Source organism: Mixophyes fleayi, chromosome 4, assembly GCF_038048845.1.
Source record: "Mixophyes fleayi isolate aMixFle1 chromosome 4, aMixFle1.hap1, whole genome shotgun sequence".
Lineage (NCBI taxonomy): Eukaryota > Metazoa > Chordata > Amphibia > Anura > Limnodynastidae > Mixophyes > Mixophyes fleayi.
The window spans coordinates 51552286-51569171 of NC_134405.1; the positions used below are offsets into that span (position 1 = coordinate 51552286).

The 16886-nt window shown below is 41.1% G+C and overlaps 1 protein-coding gene across 2 annotated transcripts in view; it reads left to right on the forward strand.

Annotated features, from left to right (window-relative positions):
• LOC142151399 (G protein-coupled receptor kinase 5-like) overlaps positions 1-16886 on the forward strand; it is a 48615-nt gene that overhangs the window by 18478 nt on the left and 13251 nt on the right. For both annotated transcript variants that reach the window (XM_075206995.1, XM_075206994.1), the window contains exons 2-8: positions 5294-5389; positions 7598-7710; positions 7873-7950; positions 12042-12142; positions 13600-13692; positions 15956-16019; positions 16321-16461. In XM_075206995.1, coding sequence (XP_075063096.1) covers positions 5294-5389; positions 7598-7710; positions 7873-7950; positions 12042-12142; positions 13600-13692; positions 15956-16019; positions 16321-16461 — 686 coding nt within the window. The remainder of the gene's footprint in view (positions 1-5293; positions 5390-7597; positions 7711-7872; positions 7951-12041; positions 12143-13599; positions 13693-15955; positions 16020-16320; positions 16462-16886) is intronic.

Sequence of the window (16886 nt, forward strand, 5' to 3'; positions counted from 1 at the left end):
ATATCATCCCTCAGCCATCCTGCAACACACATTTCTGTCCACATTGCCCCATCATTACTTCACTCACCTCTACTTAACACTCATGAACTCTCTTCCAAGTTAAATTCAATAAATTTAACGCCCTCACCCAGTCGCCAGAAACTAAAAGGACACATCTTACAATCGTCTTTCCTACCTTTTCTACCTTCCTGCTTCTATTAGCTGGTGATATATCATCTAATTCAGGTCCCTCTCACTTCTCCCACATGCATATACCTGAGGTTTGCTGGATTTCTGCAGTGTTCAAACGCATCACCTCTCTCCCCTCTTCCAAAGTCCTTTAAATGTGCCCGTTGGAATGCACGCTCTATTTGTAGCCTTGCCTCTATACACAATCTTTTCCTCTCAAACAGCCTAAACCTTCTGGCAATAACAGAAACATGGCTCACGCAATCGGACACTGCCACACCTGCAGCCCTTTCACATGGTGGTCTCCATTTCACCCACACCCCCAGACCAGGAGGCAGACAAGGAGGGGGGGTTGAACTATTTCTCTCCCCACAGTGCACATTCACAGTTCTACCAAATGTCCCATCACTCATGTTCACATCTTTAGAAGTACATGCTGTTAGGATTTGTAACCCATTCTCTATGCGTGTTGCTGTCATCTATTGCATCCACCCCCCCCTTTCCTGGACCACACCAACAATTTCTTGAACACCTCTCTGCGTGGCTCCCTCACTACTTATCCTCTGACATCCCCACCATCATCATGGGTGATTTTAACATCCCTATTTCTAATCCACATTCCAATGCTGCTTTCAAACTACTCTCTCTACCATCATTACTTGACCTCTCCCAGTGGATTGAATCCGCTACTCATCAGGATGGCCACTGTCTTGATCTTGTTTTCTCTAGACTATGCTCAGTTTCTCATTTCCTTAACACTCCTTTCCCCCTCTTGGATCATCACCTTATTAGCTACACGCTCACCCCCTGTTCTTTACCCTCCCCAGTATCAAACTCTCTTCCAGGCCTCCTCACAACCGCAGGAATTTCAACTCTATTGATCTTCAACAGTTTTCCACCTCTCTCCAACAACTTCTCTCCAAATTTCTACATTCTCCTCCCCTGATCGGGCAGTACCCCGTTTTCATCAAACCCTAGCAACTGCCCTGGATCAAGTGGCTCAGCAACACTACATACTCTGCATAGACTTTGTTGCCAACCGTGGCACACTACAGTAACACAAATTCTACAAAAACTTTCTCGTAAAGCAGAACATCACTGGCGTAAATCTTGTATCTGTAATGATTTCATCACATATACTGATATCTACCACTCCTATATAAATTCTCTGGACACTGCAAAACAAAAATACTTCCAATCTCTCATCTATGCTCAGGCTTCTAATCCCAAACACCTTTAACACATTTAAATCTCTTCTCAATCCTCCCACCCCATACCCGCCGACTACCATAAATGCCCAGGATCTTGCTTTCTAATTCAAGGACAAAATAGATGAGATCTCCCTCAACAAGCAATCGGCTCAATTCCTTTGTAGCACCCTCTGACACTCTCATTTGATCCCACAAATGAAGAGGAAGTTTCTACTCTTCTTCCTACTCTACCTCCTGTCCTCTTGATCCCATTCCCTCACAAATTGGTATGTCCCTGTCTCCTGTGATCATTCCCCCTCAACTAAAATTTGTAATCTATCTTTCTACTGGTATTTTTCCATTACTACTCAAACATGCAGTGATTACTGCCATTTATTTATTTAATAAAAAAAATTCTGACCCAAACTCTCTCTCAAATTACAGCCCCATTTCTCAGCTCCCATGCCCATGTTCTCAGTGTCTCCCACCTCGACCCCTCCCGTTCTGCACATGATCTGTGTCTCTCTCTCTCTCTCAACACATACTGCCATTCCCAGTTACAAGACTTTTTTCAGGCTGCACCCACTTTGTGGAATTCCTAGATTACCCTATTGCCACGCTCTACACAGCTAAAACAAGACAACAACCCTCTGACCAACATTGCTGTGTGATTGATCACACTGCCCACTCAATACTTTTACCTTTGCATTCTAGCTGGTCCAGTGTGCAATATGATGTAGCACATGTCCTTGTGTTTTAAACTCCCATTGTCCTATAGACTAAGCTTGCGAGCAGGGTTCTCTTACCTCTGTCTGTATGTATTACCCAGTATTTTATTAATGTTTGTTCCCAATTGTAAAGCGCTACAGAATTTACTGGCGTTATATAAAGAAATGTCTGTGTGTAAATAAGTATTAATATAAGCGAGTTGTAGCTTGCTATTTTGGATGCACAAACCACACTGGCCCCTCTGGCCTCCAGTATTTAGTTATGTCATGAACATGTGTATCTACCTGATACAGAACTTGTGAATGCAATGTTTTTGTAAAGGGCATTTGTTTCATCATCTATTTATATAGCGCCACTAATTCTGCAGCACTATACAGAGAACTTAATCACATTAGTACCTACCTCATTGGAGCTTACAATCTAAATCCCCACACACACACACACACACACACACCAATTTAATAGCAGCCAGTTAACCTACTAGTATTTTTTTTGTAGTGTTTTATGAGATGATTCTGTTTACTGGTTTGTTTATATAAGCAAATGTTGTTTTAAATTAGATAATATACACACTGTAACTGCTCTACTGAGGTAAAATGAAGTGTTCTGCAGGCTCCTGGAATGCAGATTTTGGGTGGTATGGGAAGTAAATATTTTATGAACTGAACAGAACAATGTTGTGTTTCAGAGGACCATCCCAGGTTTATGTATGTGTATATATAGATGTATAGCTCTATTCGTGGATGCTATTTTGTAATGCTGGTGACTATACATATATTTGGCCCATTAACTTTGGAGTCGTGGTATCAGACATTATGTCATTGGTTCTCATGCACAGACTGGGTATTCACAATGTCTGCCTCCACTGTATGTAGCTGACATCCCCTAATGTGTCACTAATGTGGTCAGTTTTCTGCAGGATGAAGCATATTGTACCAGGTATAGAAGAGGTTACTAAAACCATAAAAATGTCTTTGTTCCAAACCCAGTGTTTGCACTCCATATAAAAACGGCATATTAATAATTTGTTGGGGTACTTCTATATTAGAGTCATATTATTCGCCTCATTTAAGATTACTAGCGAATCATGGTGCATTTCAAGGGGTGTAAATGCATTTAAAGTGTTGCATGCAGGATAATACTGGCTGCTTCTTCATGTAGCCCTCCAGTACTAGTCAGCTTTCTTATTGCACTGCAGTTTAGCTATGCCAGGACACCCCTCCCAACTACAAATCTGAGTACATATTTTTCTCTGGATTTTAAATGATGCAATATCAGTAAGTTTAAAAATAAAATCACTTTGTAAAACGAACTTTCAAGAGATCACATCTGTTTCAGATCTAAGGAAAGAACAGGGGATCTCTCAAAACTTACCTCTTAAAAATGAAATGCAATTAATTGTATAGACAAACATTACTCCAAGTTGCATTACTACAACTGAACTAATGAGCTATGACTGTTTACTAAGTTTTGGCAGTATGACTTTACTATTGTACTTCTCAGTAATCTTTCTGTTTAGTGATCGCAGTATTTTTTTTTTTTTTTTTTGCATAACAGAAAAGGATTCTTCGCCTGTTTTATCTACATCTTTTACTACATAAATTAATTGGCCTTCCCTTAATCCCTGACTCGTATCCCTGCACACTGCATCTGTAGGGATGAGCGATCCCCTTCTGTACTATTCAATCTTTACTTAAGATTTGCAGAATGCAGCAGTTTACGTAGAAGAGATGACATTGTCCACTTTCACTGAGAGCTTGCTGCACTCTGTATTTCCACATATTACCTCGCATGCTTGTGTGTGTTTAGTAAATGTCAGCTATCTATTTACTTTTATTGTAGTATTTAGTACATGCAGCGGTGCTCCTGTGTGGCCTATAGACGTGAGCTGCTCCTGGTCTTGTCCGAAAATGGAAGCACATATCTTGTGGTCAGTAAGCAGTGAGTTCTATGTTCTGTGGAACGTACTGCCTGCAGTCTTCTGTGTACAACAACACATGAGGCTGATCTAGAGGTGTGCCACAGTTTTTCCCGTCATCGCCTGTACATGCGTTAATGAGATCTCTGGCAAAATCATTTCATTAAGTATATCCACACAGGTACAACCACCACTAGTGCAGATTGGCTTCAAATGGGTTTAATACTTCTATTTAAATAGCCTACTAAAGCTTTTTTCTTAATTATAGAGCTTTGGATGGTGCCATGTGCAAATATTGCCACTGTGCAGTGTGTTTCAAGCTAGTGGCAATGGTTTTGTCTTATAAAATCAGCTATAGTCCAGTGGTAAGCTTGATGGGGCAAGATAAGTGGATTGCTTCAACAGCTGTTCTAAGGTTCAGTGGTTCGTTACCTTTCTATCACAGAAGGGCGCTGTTGGTTGCATTATACTTGCAGGATAGCATTCATTTCATTATCATTCTTGGTGGATATTCTGTGTATTGTAACTATCGGATGGAATGTATTGTATTGATCATGCTGCTAGATATTGCCCTAAAAGGACCACAGAAATATGCTCCCCCATGCCTTATCCATTGGGGTGTATTTTCTCTTTGGAGTCTAAATATAATACAATCATTTTTAATAAATGGGAGTGACCCTGGAATGGAAGTTCAAAGCAAAGCTATGCTGGTAAACTGTGTGGTTGTAAAGATAAATCATTTTTACTTCCTGTTCCATTAATTATTGCATTAATTAACCTACCATAGAATTGACTTCTAGCCACTGATGGGTACAGTGCCAGCATTAACTTCATTTATGTGACAAATGGGAGTAGTCTTTATGCCAAGTACAGGGAGACCCTGGCATCATCCTGTGTTTTTCAATTTTGTTTAGTTTATTTCACCTTTGGCTTCTGGTCGAGCTAAAACTCCCAAAATGCTCTGTTCTTAGTGCTTCTTTAAACACATTTGTCTGAACTATTGGTCCTCAGACATGCTTGCAATACAGACTTTATTTCCTTTTTATTCATTTTGGAATAACACAATTCTCCAGTCTAAAGTCAAAATAAACATGCCTAATAATGTAAGGGACATGGACAACCTGTGGCTCTACAGCTATGATGGAACTGCAAGCCAGAGACTCCCAGGGCATCCTGGGATTTGTATTTAGACCCGTAGGCTGCTGTATCCTGATGATAGCCAGCGTCTGTATTGTGGTCTAATAATAAATGGTGTATTTTTGTTTTGTTTTTCTTCCCTGGTTTGCAGGTGGTGGCGGCAAAAGGAAAGGGAGGAGTAAAAAATGGAGGGAAATCCTAAAATTTCCTCACATCAGCCAGTGTGAAGAACTGCGCAGGCTGCTGGGTGAGTGTGTGTATAACTTATACTGCTCCCTGTGCAGGTCTTACAATGTATTCCATAGCTGTTAGACTAGTACTTGTATATAGTATCTAATGAACATTTTGATTATATTGTGAATGCTCCTCTATTTCCACTAAGGTGATCTCCTTCAGATGGTCACCTACACAAACAGATCACTTCTAACTGCTGCTTGTACCTCACGTCTATTCCGTCCACTCCCTTTTAAAATAAAAATTGGCACTAAAAGATCCAATGTAAACCTGATCTGATAGTATATGGCAACACAGCTACTTTTATATCCAGTTCAGCTTCGGTGTGTTATCCACCCCCTACCTTCTTACATGGGAATCCCTGGAGACGTTGCATTACATAACAGGATTCTTGTTCGTTACAAATGCATATGTCCCGTAAAATACTACGGTCACCTTGACCCAACTGTCCACGGTTTCTCCCCAACGGTTGATCCCCTGCCTTCAAGAGCTTCTTTGAAAACGCCTATTTTGTTTTATTGCATAATAGGACTTCTTAATAAGCGTCCCATGTCCACCTCATGAAATGCACTGATGTAAAGAACCCCATATCATTCCACGAACATTCCTCCTGACTTTTCCCATTAACCTTTTTAATCACTGCATGGTTCCCCTCAGACCTCCTACTATTGATCCTGTCCGCCATGTTGAATGGAGACCAAAGTAGCTATACACGTTGAGAGCAAGGTCTACCCACTGGTTTGTTAGGAGGCAAAATGCAGTTTCGGGTTTCTGTTCTCTTCAGCTCTTTAATGATACGTTCATGCCTATTGTGACAGGACGATATGGAGGTCCCTGTTGATATGGAGCCCCTGGCTCTTTGTCTACTGGGAGACTCTGAACTTCATATTGTTTGCTGGGAAATTTAACTCCAGTTTGGGAGCTTATCTTATTTCCGCTCTTTGCCAGGAATCGGAACACTTATTAGACATTTCTCGCTCTTATTACGTTTTGTATTTCAAAACACCCTGGCACATAGCCCAGGCTCTATAGATAGAAGTGCTTTTATTAAATATATTTTAATAACCACTGAATCTTTTAAGGTTCTATTTCTGTGCCTACATATGTGTGCGCTTCTTGTGTTTATTAATTAATCTGTGCCCTCCCAAATCACATATTTGTGCATTTTCCATACTTCCATACTGTGTTGAGCTGCACATAGACATAGCAAATTATAAGGTTAATTTGGTTATTTTAGACAAAATTAGTCCGATTGCTGCTTATGTGGGCCCAAAACGTCTGCAAATCCATCCATAGTTTGATTTGGATCACTCTGCTATCAGGACTGTGGAACATAGAGTTGGACCAGATCTGATCATGTTTTGGCTCATCCCTTCCCAGTAGCTATCATTGAGCCGCGCAGGATCTGGGCATTAAATAACATTGTCCACTTTTGCCGCACTTGAGTAGATTGGTTGGATCTGCTGGTTTAATGTTCACTTGTGGCTCTTCATCGATGCTGAAAATGTTGACAATTGCTTCTTGGTTTCTGCATCTCTGGTTCACAAGTTAAGATTAAAAGTAAATTTTTATTTAATTTTCACACACTATTGCCTCTTGGCATTTTGGTTTGCTTGGAATTGACTTCTATCTTGTTTGTCGCAGTAACCCTTATGTTGGTATCACACTTGTGTTTCTGAACTCAGCGCTGTTTCTGCTAGATTTAGACTACTTAAGCTATGTGTTACCTTAAAGGATATTTCACCCGAAACTGCAGTTCTAAATTTCACTGATTTTTTTTTTTTTTTTTTTTATGAAGTTGAGCTGTAATGCATCACCAGACTCAGCTGGTCGTGCGTTCAGTCTGGTGATGTGCTCTGGCCGCCTGTATGTTGCGTTCATGATATAAAAAAAAAAAAAAAAAAAAAAAAAAAAAAGCTGTGTTGGCATTTGGATCAAATGCCAAAAAAATACTTGCCATCCCCATTCTTTGCTCCTGTAGTATCTTTGCTACACATCACCATTAATAAGTACTCAGTTACTTGTAGTATGTGCCAACATTCTATATTCACCGTATTTATAGCTGCCAGAGTTTGGTGTTGGTTTATAATAACGAAATTGCTTGGAACCACAATGAATGGCAAATTGGGCATTTCCTTTCTAGCATTCCTCTAAATTTATCCTATATAGATAGTGTCGTGTCTAATTTTTATTTTTTCTCCCCCCCCCCCCCCCCTCACAGAAAGGGACTACACCAATCTCTGCGAGAAGCAGCCAATCGGTTGCCTCCTTTTCCGCCAGTTCTGTGAAACAAGGGAACATCTTGTCAAGTGCATCCTCCTCCTTGATGCAGTGGTAAGGAAAGACTCAGTCTGAGGTGTAGTTATTATATATTACAAATGCCATCTCTCTATTGCTCACTGTGTACACAGCTCTGCATATTTGGTGCACAGCTATACACTCCGTATCATTTGACAGTACATCATATTGACAAATCCCTGGTTTGTGTCCCCTTAGACAAATTATGAAGTGGCATCAGATGAGAAGAGAAAAGAGGCTGGGGAGGAGATCATTAAACGTTTTTTTACCTCAACGGTGAGTGATTATATTGCAGGGAAGTATATGCTCTCCCTCTAATTTTTTTTTTTTTTTTAAATCCATACTCAAAGACCTATCATACATATGCTCTTCACAACAATGTCATCAGATGTGATTCTGCAGGAAAGGAGTCCACGCAAGCCTTCCAGTCTCATGCCTAAACTCCCACCGGTCGGCTACCTCTCTCTCATCCCTTCTTCCCTTCTCCCCCTTCCTCCCGTCTCATCCATGTGTCTGTCTGTCTTCCCCTCCCTTTAGATTGTTCGCTCCTTTGAGCAGGGCTCTCCTACCTTCTGTTTCCATCACTTTTAACTGCGCTCTCCAGCTACTCAGCTCACCTCCTCTCAGTCCCTCTGCCCTCTGTCTCCTCTCGCTTCTCTCCGCTCCCCTCAGTGACTCTCAACCTGTCATCCTTGCCCACCCTCTTGGGCCATAGTTACCTGCCTGTACTCACTTTTCCCCTCCCTCCCTCTCTTTCATACTGTGCCTGAGCCCCCAGAGTTATAGTGCTTACTGTTACTTGTACTGTGCTGTTTCACCTTGTACTGTGCCATTGTTTGTCCTTGTACGGCGCTACGGATACTTTGTGGCGCCCTATAAATAAAAATTAATAATAATAAAAAATAATCCTATTCATGTCTGTGTCTCACAAGAAAGCAGGGACTACCTCGGTTAAATCTTTCAGAGTAAGCATTTGCATGGAATCCCTCAGATCTGTATTTGCATCCATAGAGCAGGAAGACTTTCACTTCCACTGATTTGAAGGACCCTTGCCTTAGTTTTCCCATTTCAAGGTCCTATCACAGGTTCTTTGTTTTGCATAATGGGTCAAATATTCTAGTTCATGCGTTCCCCCTTCCGGCTGTCTATAGCTCTTCACATCTTGTACAAAGATCTTGGTTGTGATTGGTTATTTTTAAAGTTGCAAATGATCAAACTATAAACTGCAAATCTAAGAGCAAAACAGAAGTGATCGGAACCTTGCAGGATCATGGATGGTTTATCGGCTCATAAAAGCCAGCTTCTCCCTTCTACAAGTAGAACATTTCTTGGAGTAATACTCAATCCAGGGTCTGTTCTGCTGTCCCAAGAGAGAATATCTATCAAGGCAGCAGTCATATCAAGCACTTGTCAAACAAAAACATTCCTCCATGAGGGATTTCTTGGTGGTTCTAGGAATCCTTAATTGAGGCATTTCCATGCACCCAGTCTTATATCGCCAGAATGTGATCACAGTACCAGAAAGGGACAAATGGATAGTTTAATCTAATGTGTAGAGAATCTCTGAACTGGTGGAAATACTCAAACATGGAAGCAGTGGATGTGTTTAGAAAAGCCAAACTGTTTGCTCAACCACAGAAGCAAGAAAATTAGGCTGGGATGTACACCTAGGAAATGAGTGGCCCAAGAAACATGGAACATGGAAAGGAGATTTCCTTCAAACTTTTAGGAAATTAAAGTCGTTTGACACCAGATACAGGCTTTCCAAGAACAGACTTGTCAAAAGCACCTCCTTGAAGTGCAGTCAGAATTCAGAAAAGTAGCATCCTTCCTTACCAGCCATTGGGTGCAAAAGGTTGAGCCATGATGAGAGAAGAAAGGGAAGTCAATGGCCAGAACAGAGCTTCCTTACTTTCTGAAGATCATATGGCCAGAGAAGACTCTGATGGACTCCTTATGCAGGAACAGAATACATCAAGGAAAAGGGGAACTGCATTAAGAAGATGTCCACCATTAACCGGACAAGTACGAGAAGCCAAAGATAACTATTGGGAGAATGCAGAGGTAACTTTGTTCTTCACAAGGAAGAGGGTCCAAGCAGCAGAAAGAATAGATGTACCATGAACTTTAAGCATGGAATAACAAGGTTTGTGGTGGGTGTGGGGCTCTTTCTAGATTTCTAGTGCCTTCAGTGGAACAAGAATCCAACTAGAGCATAGAGCAGGGGTGGGCAAACCTGTCCTCAAGGGCCATATCCAGTTCATGTTTTTAGGATTTCTGTCTGTAGAAACAGGTGGGATAATTACTGACCCAGCCAAATAGATTAACTCAGCTGTACATGATTAAAGAAATCCTAAAAACATGAACTGGATATGGCCCTTGAGGACAGGTTTGCCCACCCCTGGCATAGAGGGTCCTTAATCTGAAATCTGTACAGAGTGGATTAGTAAAAGGACTGCCCCCACCCTCTCAAGGTCCAATAACTCTTTATAGCTCCATGGGACCTAAACCTATTTTTTTGGCACAAGAACCCTTTGAAGTTTCCCTAAAATGGGCTAATCTGAATCTTCTCTTCCTGGTAGCCGTTACACCTGCCAGAGGGATTGGAGTACTCACTGCCAGAAGTTTTTTCTGAACACTTTGCAGGATTAGGTTGTTCTAAAAAAAACAAAAAAAAAGGTTTTTGCCTACAACTATTTTTAAACGTTTTCAGATTTATTAAGAACTGGCTGTTCCTTCCTTTTCCTCCCATTTCTAACAAGGAAGAAGCCTTGCACACTTTGGATCTAGTGTGTGCCCTTAAAATATATTTGGACAGACTCTGAGGAATTGGATGCAAGTGTCTGTTTTGAAATGGGAACTTGGGAAGGTGAAGCCCCAGAGTATGAATCTGATCAAGTAGTGATTAATATCGCTTGCATTATGGGGCCTTCAGTGTTTAAGTGAAGAAGCCTCTACTTCTATGGGTTTTGTGGATTTGATATAACTAGCACAGATCAGTCCATTTATTTTGGACACCTCACAGAAGTCAATCCTTATTTTTATGTTGCGAGAGCTGTTTCTCACGTAGGGAGTTGGGAGCAAATCCATCTGAATGGTGCAATTTTGCATATCCAACTATGTTGCAGTGCAAGGGGTATAAATGCAAATGTTTGTTTTTTGCATGCATGGAAAATGCTGTCTGCTTTTGTGTGTAGCACACAAACACTAGGCAGTTTTATTTTTACACTACAATTGCTAGGATAGACTGAGTCTGTCAACCCAACATGACAGAATGGACAATAAGTTGTGCAAAGTAGTTTGTGCTGGAGTCCTGGTCATTATCAGAGCTCTATATGGCCTTCCTAATAAAGTTTACTGTGGTTTTTAGCCTAACCTTTCCCTAGGTCAGGTTTTGGGTATTTGCCTTGGCTTCATTTCTCTCTTCCAGGGTTAGTCCAAACTGAGAAAAGTAATGTTGGGATTGGCTTACACAGTTTCAGGGGACAAGGTTTATATATGGACATAAGCAACAATGATTCTAAATACTGTGTATTTAGACAGAAAAATTATACAACCACATCGATTTCATTGTGTCTATTGCACTAGACAAATGAAAGCGAATTGGCTTTTAAAGGTCAATAAATGCCTCATATCAGAGTATTTCCAGGCCATTTTGTTAGTTCAGCAGTTTGTCTTTATTGGAGCACTGCATACATTCCCTAAGTTTACCGTCAGTTTGCTACTGATGGAACACTGAGTTTTTTCCATCAGATTCTGCTCTGGAACTGCCCAGTCACCATTCCTCAACATTTATTTATATAGCGCCAACTTATTCCGTAGCACGTTGTAAACTAGTATTTTGCAAACCTTCCTTTTTAAAGTATTGAAAAATAATTATTGAACAGTAGAGATTATATTTCTGTATCTGTCTGTGACAGGATTGAAGTAACAGGCATATTTTGTACAAATACTTGGAGAGCCATAGCCAATTATGTCACAGCAAGTTTGGACCGTAATGGATATGCTAGGCCTTGCTAGTTCAGTGTTTCAACCCACTTTACCAGCATTTTTGAAGAACGTGAAATGCCCAATTATGGATGTAGCCATAACTGTCTGATCTCCTTCATTATGTTCATGTCACAAGTTAAAATCTTTGCATATAATTTTTTTTTTTTTTTTTTTAAATAATAAATGAATTGTGGTTTGACATTTATCTAGACTTTTTTTTTTGTTTTTGTTTTTTTATATGAAGTAGTTCATTAAAATCTCAGATGGAGGACCATTTCTAATAAAATTATACATTTTACTTAAAATATATCAATTCCTTCAATTTGTGTGACTGCTTCTTGTCATTTCTTTTCATAATCATGTTGCCATCCCTTCAGTCTCCGGACTATGTGCCAGAGATCCCGGATTCACAAATGGAAGAATGTATAACGAACTTTGAGAAGAACCACAGCAAGGAGATCTTCAGCAATTGTATTAGGTAAGAGACCAATTGGGTGTGACCCGTGTGTGTTTCAGCGTTGAAATGCTCAGGCAATGTGTGGGATTCACAGCTCCTCTAAACTCTCCTCAACCCACAAACTACAGCTATGACAAAGATGTACAATGTCATGCCATGCTCTTAATGGCAGAAGTGACGTGTTTGTAAGAGCTGATTATATCCAATTCTGCTATTCTGAGGTCAAAGGTGAGGTGGGCAGGGTCACGGTCTCTATTGGGAGAATAATGAAAGGTAACTTGTTTATAGAACGGTGATGGGAATTAGCCCTCATTTAAAGTGCTCCTGTTGCCTACACACAATGGAGCACATGACAGAGCACCTTAGATCTGCACTGTGACGTCTAGATGGTTTCACCCAGCGCTCATCAAGGTACCTGCTGCCACTATGCGTTTGCGAGCAGCCTCCGACATGTGTGCCCTGAGTTTTATACAGAGGGGGCAAGAAAAACCTTTAGGAGGTGTGCTGTGAAAATGTCACATTAAATGTCCTGAAAGGTGTGGTATGAAGCCGTACTTTGATGTCCAATAAAATGCTGCTTGGTTTAGCCTTCTCTGTGATGTAAATGTATCATGAAAGTGCTGTTGTCACTTTTGCATGTCAAACGTTTTTCTTTCTTTGCTTGGCGTGAACCTACAAGTGCACGTCAAAAGGGGAACATGGCGACATGAAATGGCTCTTGTGAATATACATAGGAGTGGTGGGGGGGGGGGGGGTGGGCATGGGCTCCCTGCTTGTAGTGGAAACCAGCTCAGGCTGTCCAGTGCTGGAGCTGGTTAAGGATTTGGGGGAGATGGGCGTTCTGTTAACTCTGTGGTGGGTTTTTCTCCCCCCTCAACTTTTTTTTTTTTTTTGTTTTACTTTTAGAAAGTGCATTGGTGACTATTACAGGTGTGCTTAAGCAGTGTTTAGTGGACTTTAGCCTGTAGATTGTCTAGTGGCCAGCCACATCCCTGGAACACCCAGCGATGCAACAAATGCACTTGACTGGTTTAAAGACACCATATTATTGGATTGTTTAGTCTGATGTGTTGGTGTAACTTGATTTAAAAGACCAATGAACTAAGTCCCATAAGAAATTGAATCTTGTGTGTGTGGTTATGTGTATCCCTCTAATAAAAGTGGTCCTAGAATTCTGCAGAGAATTGGGGAACTAATTCAGAAGTTGATGGCTCGTGCTTGGGGGTTTTTTTTTCTCCTGGGGTGAAGGGAAGTTGTTACCAATTACCTTTAAAATGCCCATAAATAAAACCGATCTAATTGTGTTAGCTAGAGCTGTGTTCTAGCACCCTGTTTCTGAACAAATGTAGAAAATTACTAACACAAACTAACTTAAATTCTAGTTCTCATTAGAACTGATCCTGATAGTTTTCATACAATTATTTGTAGCTCTTATCATATAAAGCGGCTGACTTAGATTGATGTATGTCTACCCCCAGCATCCTACACGAGTTCCTGCGAGGTTCTCCGTTCAGAGAGTACCAGGAAAGTATGTACTTCGATCGCTTCCTGCAGTGGCGAAGTCTTGAAAGGTAAGAAAAGAAGTAAAGAAAACTTACATTTTTTTATTTTTTTTTTCCATAGTTGTAATGTAGTTTTAACATATAAACAGCTGAAATTGGCTTTAAAGTGAGTGTACACCTCCAGATTAACTTATTGGCTTGTGTATGTCCTAATGTCCGTCCAACGTATACCTAGGTCATGTTGCGCTGGACTATACCAGATCAACTAGATGTGTTCAGATTGCTCGCCAGCCCGCTCTTCTCTCCCTGCCAGGCTGTAGGTGTCAGACGCCGGTAGTGTGCCCAGAAGTGTTTGAGACTCTGGGCACATTCCTAAAACACAGCCCCCAGCGTAAGCACAGTGCCCTCCGTATGGAAGTGGGGCATCCACATTGGTATAGAAGGCTGCCTTCAAAGGTCCAGTCTAGGTCCTCTGCACCCCAGGAATAACTGATTATTTGCAATAGTGATTGAATGTAAGCAGGCATTACAAATGATCATACTTTACCCAATGCCACAAATTTTTGTCTGGCCATATCTCATAGTTGCCTACTCTCCTGGAGTATCCGGGAGACTCCAGGATTTCTAGGACAGCAGAGCAGCCTCCCGCATCCCGGCCAGTTCAGTAAGTTGAATGGAGGGGGTGGGGCTTGGTGATGCAATTCACACCATCACGGCCCCGCCCCCTGCTGTTATAGGCCAAAATCGGCAATGACCGTTTAGGGGGTTGGGGCCAATGACGCAATTCTCCAAGTTGCGTTACCTTTGCCCCCGGACATCCTTAAAAACCATTTGGCAAGTATGGTATATCTTCCCTTGTCTCCACCAAAAATACTTTAACACACACGGGTGAATTGCACTCGGCAGCATAACTTACAATAAAAGTACTTTGAAAATGACCATAATATACACCGTTCATCGGTTTGGGCAATATACACATTTGGTACCTCCAAATTAAATGGGGTTGCTGTGCAGAGTGTGAAGGTCAATTTTTGGTGTTGGTCCAGTTACATGAAGGCAACTACAGGACGAGTCTTGGGAGAGCACCCTCTACTCTACCCATTTTTATTTGCCTTGTTTAGTTTTCCATATACAATTTGCATTTAAAGAGGCTGATATTTACATGACCAATAAATCCCCTCTGCTAAAAGGTCATAGTCTAACCCAATGCATCTTATATGGCCAAGTTATTCCCAGTGAGCACAACACATGTTAAATGGGGGTATGCCTTCATTATGGAAACATTAAAAGGGGCTCCTCACCATAAATAGTTGGGATTTACTTACATATGTAATACCACTTATACTGTAGCTGGATGTAAAAATGAACAATATTTGCAGTTCTGAGTTGTTTGCAGAGAATTCTTTTGCATCCACCAGCTCAGTGGTGTAGTTGTGATGCTGCTCTAGCAGCAGTAACAGCAGTCAGAGCTGTACAGACATCTAGCACTTGCTGTACGCTGCAGAACAGGAAATACAGGGCATGTTGTGGCTGAACCGTTTCAATCATTCCACTATCCTGGAGTCACAGCAGGGTGGGGTTCTCCTAAACGTCTTGTAATCGGTACAGCATTTTTGGGGGCTTAAATTCCAGATGGTGGAAAAAGTACAATGTGTAACATTAAACATTTAAATTCTCCCAGTGTTATTTGTGTTGAATCCTTGTCTTGTAGCACAAGCATCTACAACACTTATACAGACAGGGTCTGAGTCATGCTCGAACGCAAGTCCGTTTGTGTGCCATATCTTGCCTGAAATAGTTACAGGGCAGGTGCAAGTGCCGACTGATGGTGATGACTGGCACGGCATAGTCTTTGGTAAAGTACACGTATGTGTGCTACTAGCTAGCACAGAACATGTGTATGCAGCTAAAATACCCATAAAAAAACTTTTTGTTTAGAACATCTATGTATTTAATGTAAAAAAAAAACCAAAAACTAATACCAACCATGTTTTTAGTAACAATTATACTGTTTACAGGTTTAACAAATATATATTTTAATTTCTTTGTGTGCTTTCTGATGTGACCTTATATTGTACATGTGCGTATCCTGCACTCTGCCTGTACGTTACATGCCGTATGTTAACAGACAGTACAGAGTGTACTTGCATCAAGATTCAAACATAAACGTATCTTGACCCACTTGGATTTGAATATAGGTAGGAATATGTTGGCGTTCTGTGGCTTTATTTATTTTTTTCTTCTAGTTGTGTCTGAACAGGCCCACAGTGTACATGAATGGGGGCAGCATTGTACTACTATTATAACCATATTGTATCTTTCTGTCTTATAGGCAGGCGGTTACAAAGGATACTTTCAGACAATACAGGGTGCTAGGGAAAGGAGGATTTGGGGAGGTAAGTTATAGCTCACGGCTTCCTCTGAGATATAACTCCTATAACCGTTTCTTGATGGTCCTTCAACTGCTCTCTACCCCGGCTCCATGGTGCTCCTGCCACTGCTCTCTGTCATGCTTTTACCAAGGTTCCATATTACCCCTATACTGGTACAGAATCTCTGCACCATGTTTCTCCACCCAGGGGCCCTGTTAGCTCTGTACCCAGAGCAAACCACAAGGGAGGGCATACTGCACCATCCCACCCCACTCTCTGCTTCCTATGACTGTTGCTGGAATACCAACGCTATACTCTCCCCCAGGTGTGTGCCTGTCAGGTCCGGTCTACAGGGAAGATGTACGCATGTAAAAAGCTAGAGAAGAAGAGGATCAAGAAGAGAAAAGGGGAAGCGATGGCTTTAAATGAGAAGCAGATCCTGGAAAAAGTGAACAGCCGCTTTGTGGTACTGACCCCTTGTATACATTATATAGTACACGTGTGATTAACGTCTGTCTGCTTTATTGAGGGCTACACTTAAAAAGCCATTGTGCACTATATAATGGCAAATAAATCGGGGGTCATCAGTGCCCACATTTGCAGGGGGAAGAGAATTTTAAATAGATCGCTCTTTCTGTGCACTTACACCTGAGTGTGCTGGCAGGATGAGGCCCATCAGACTCCTCGAACACATCTGGGTCTCTGTTGGTTTAAAAATACAAAACAGATATTTGAAATGAAAACAGCCATAGAAATGTGATTTTTTTTTTTCTTTCATGTGCTCCATAACATTGCACAATGGTAACACTTCCTGGCCACTGAAATACTTACTGTCTAAAGGATAACTGTTCCCAAATTACAGAATTTCATAATCAAGAAAGTAAATGTAAT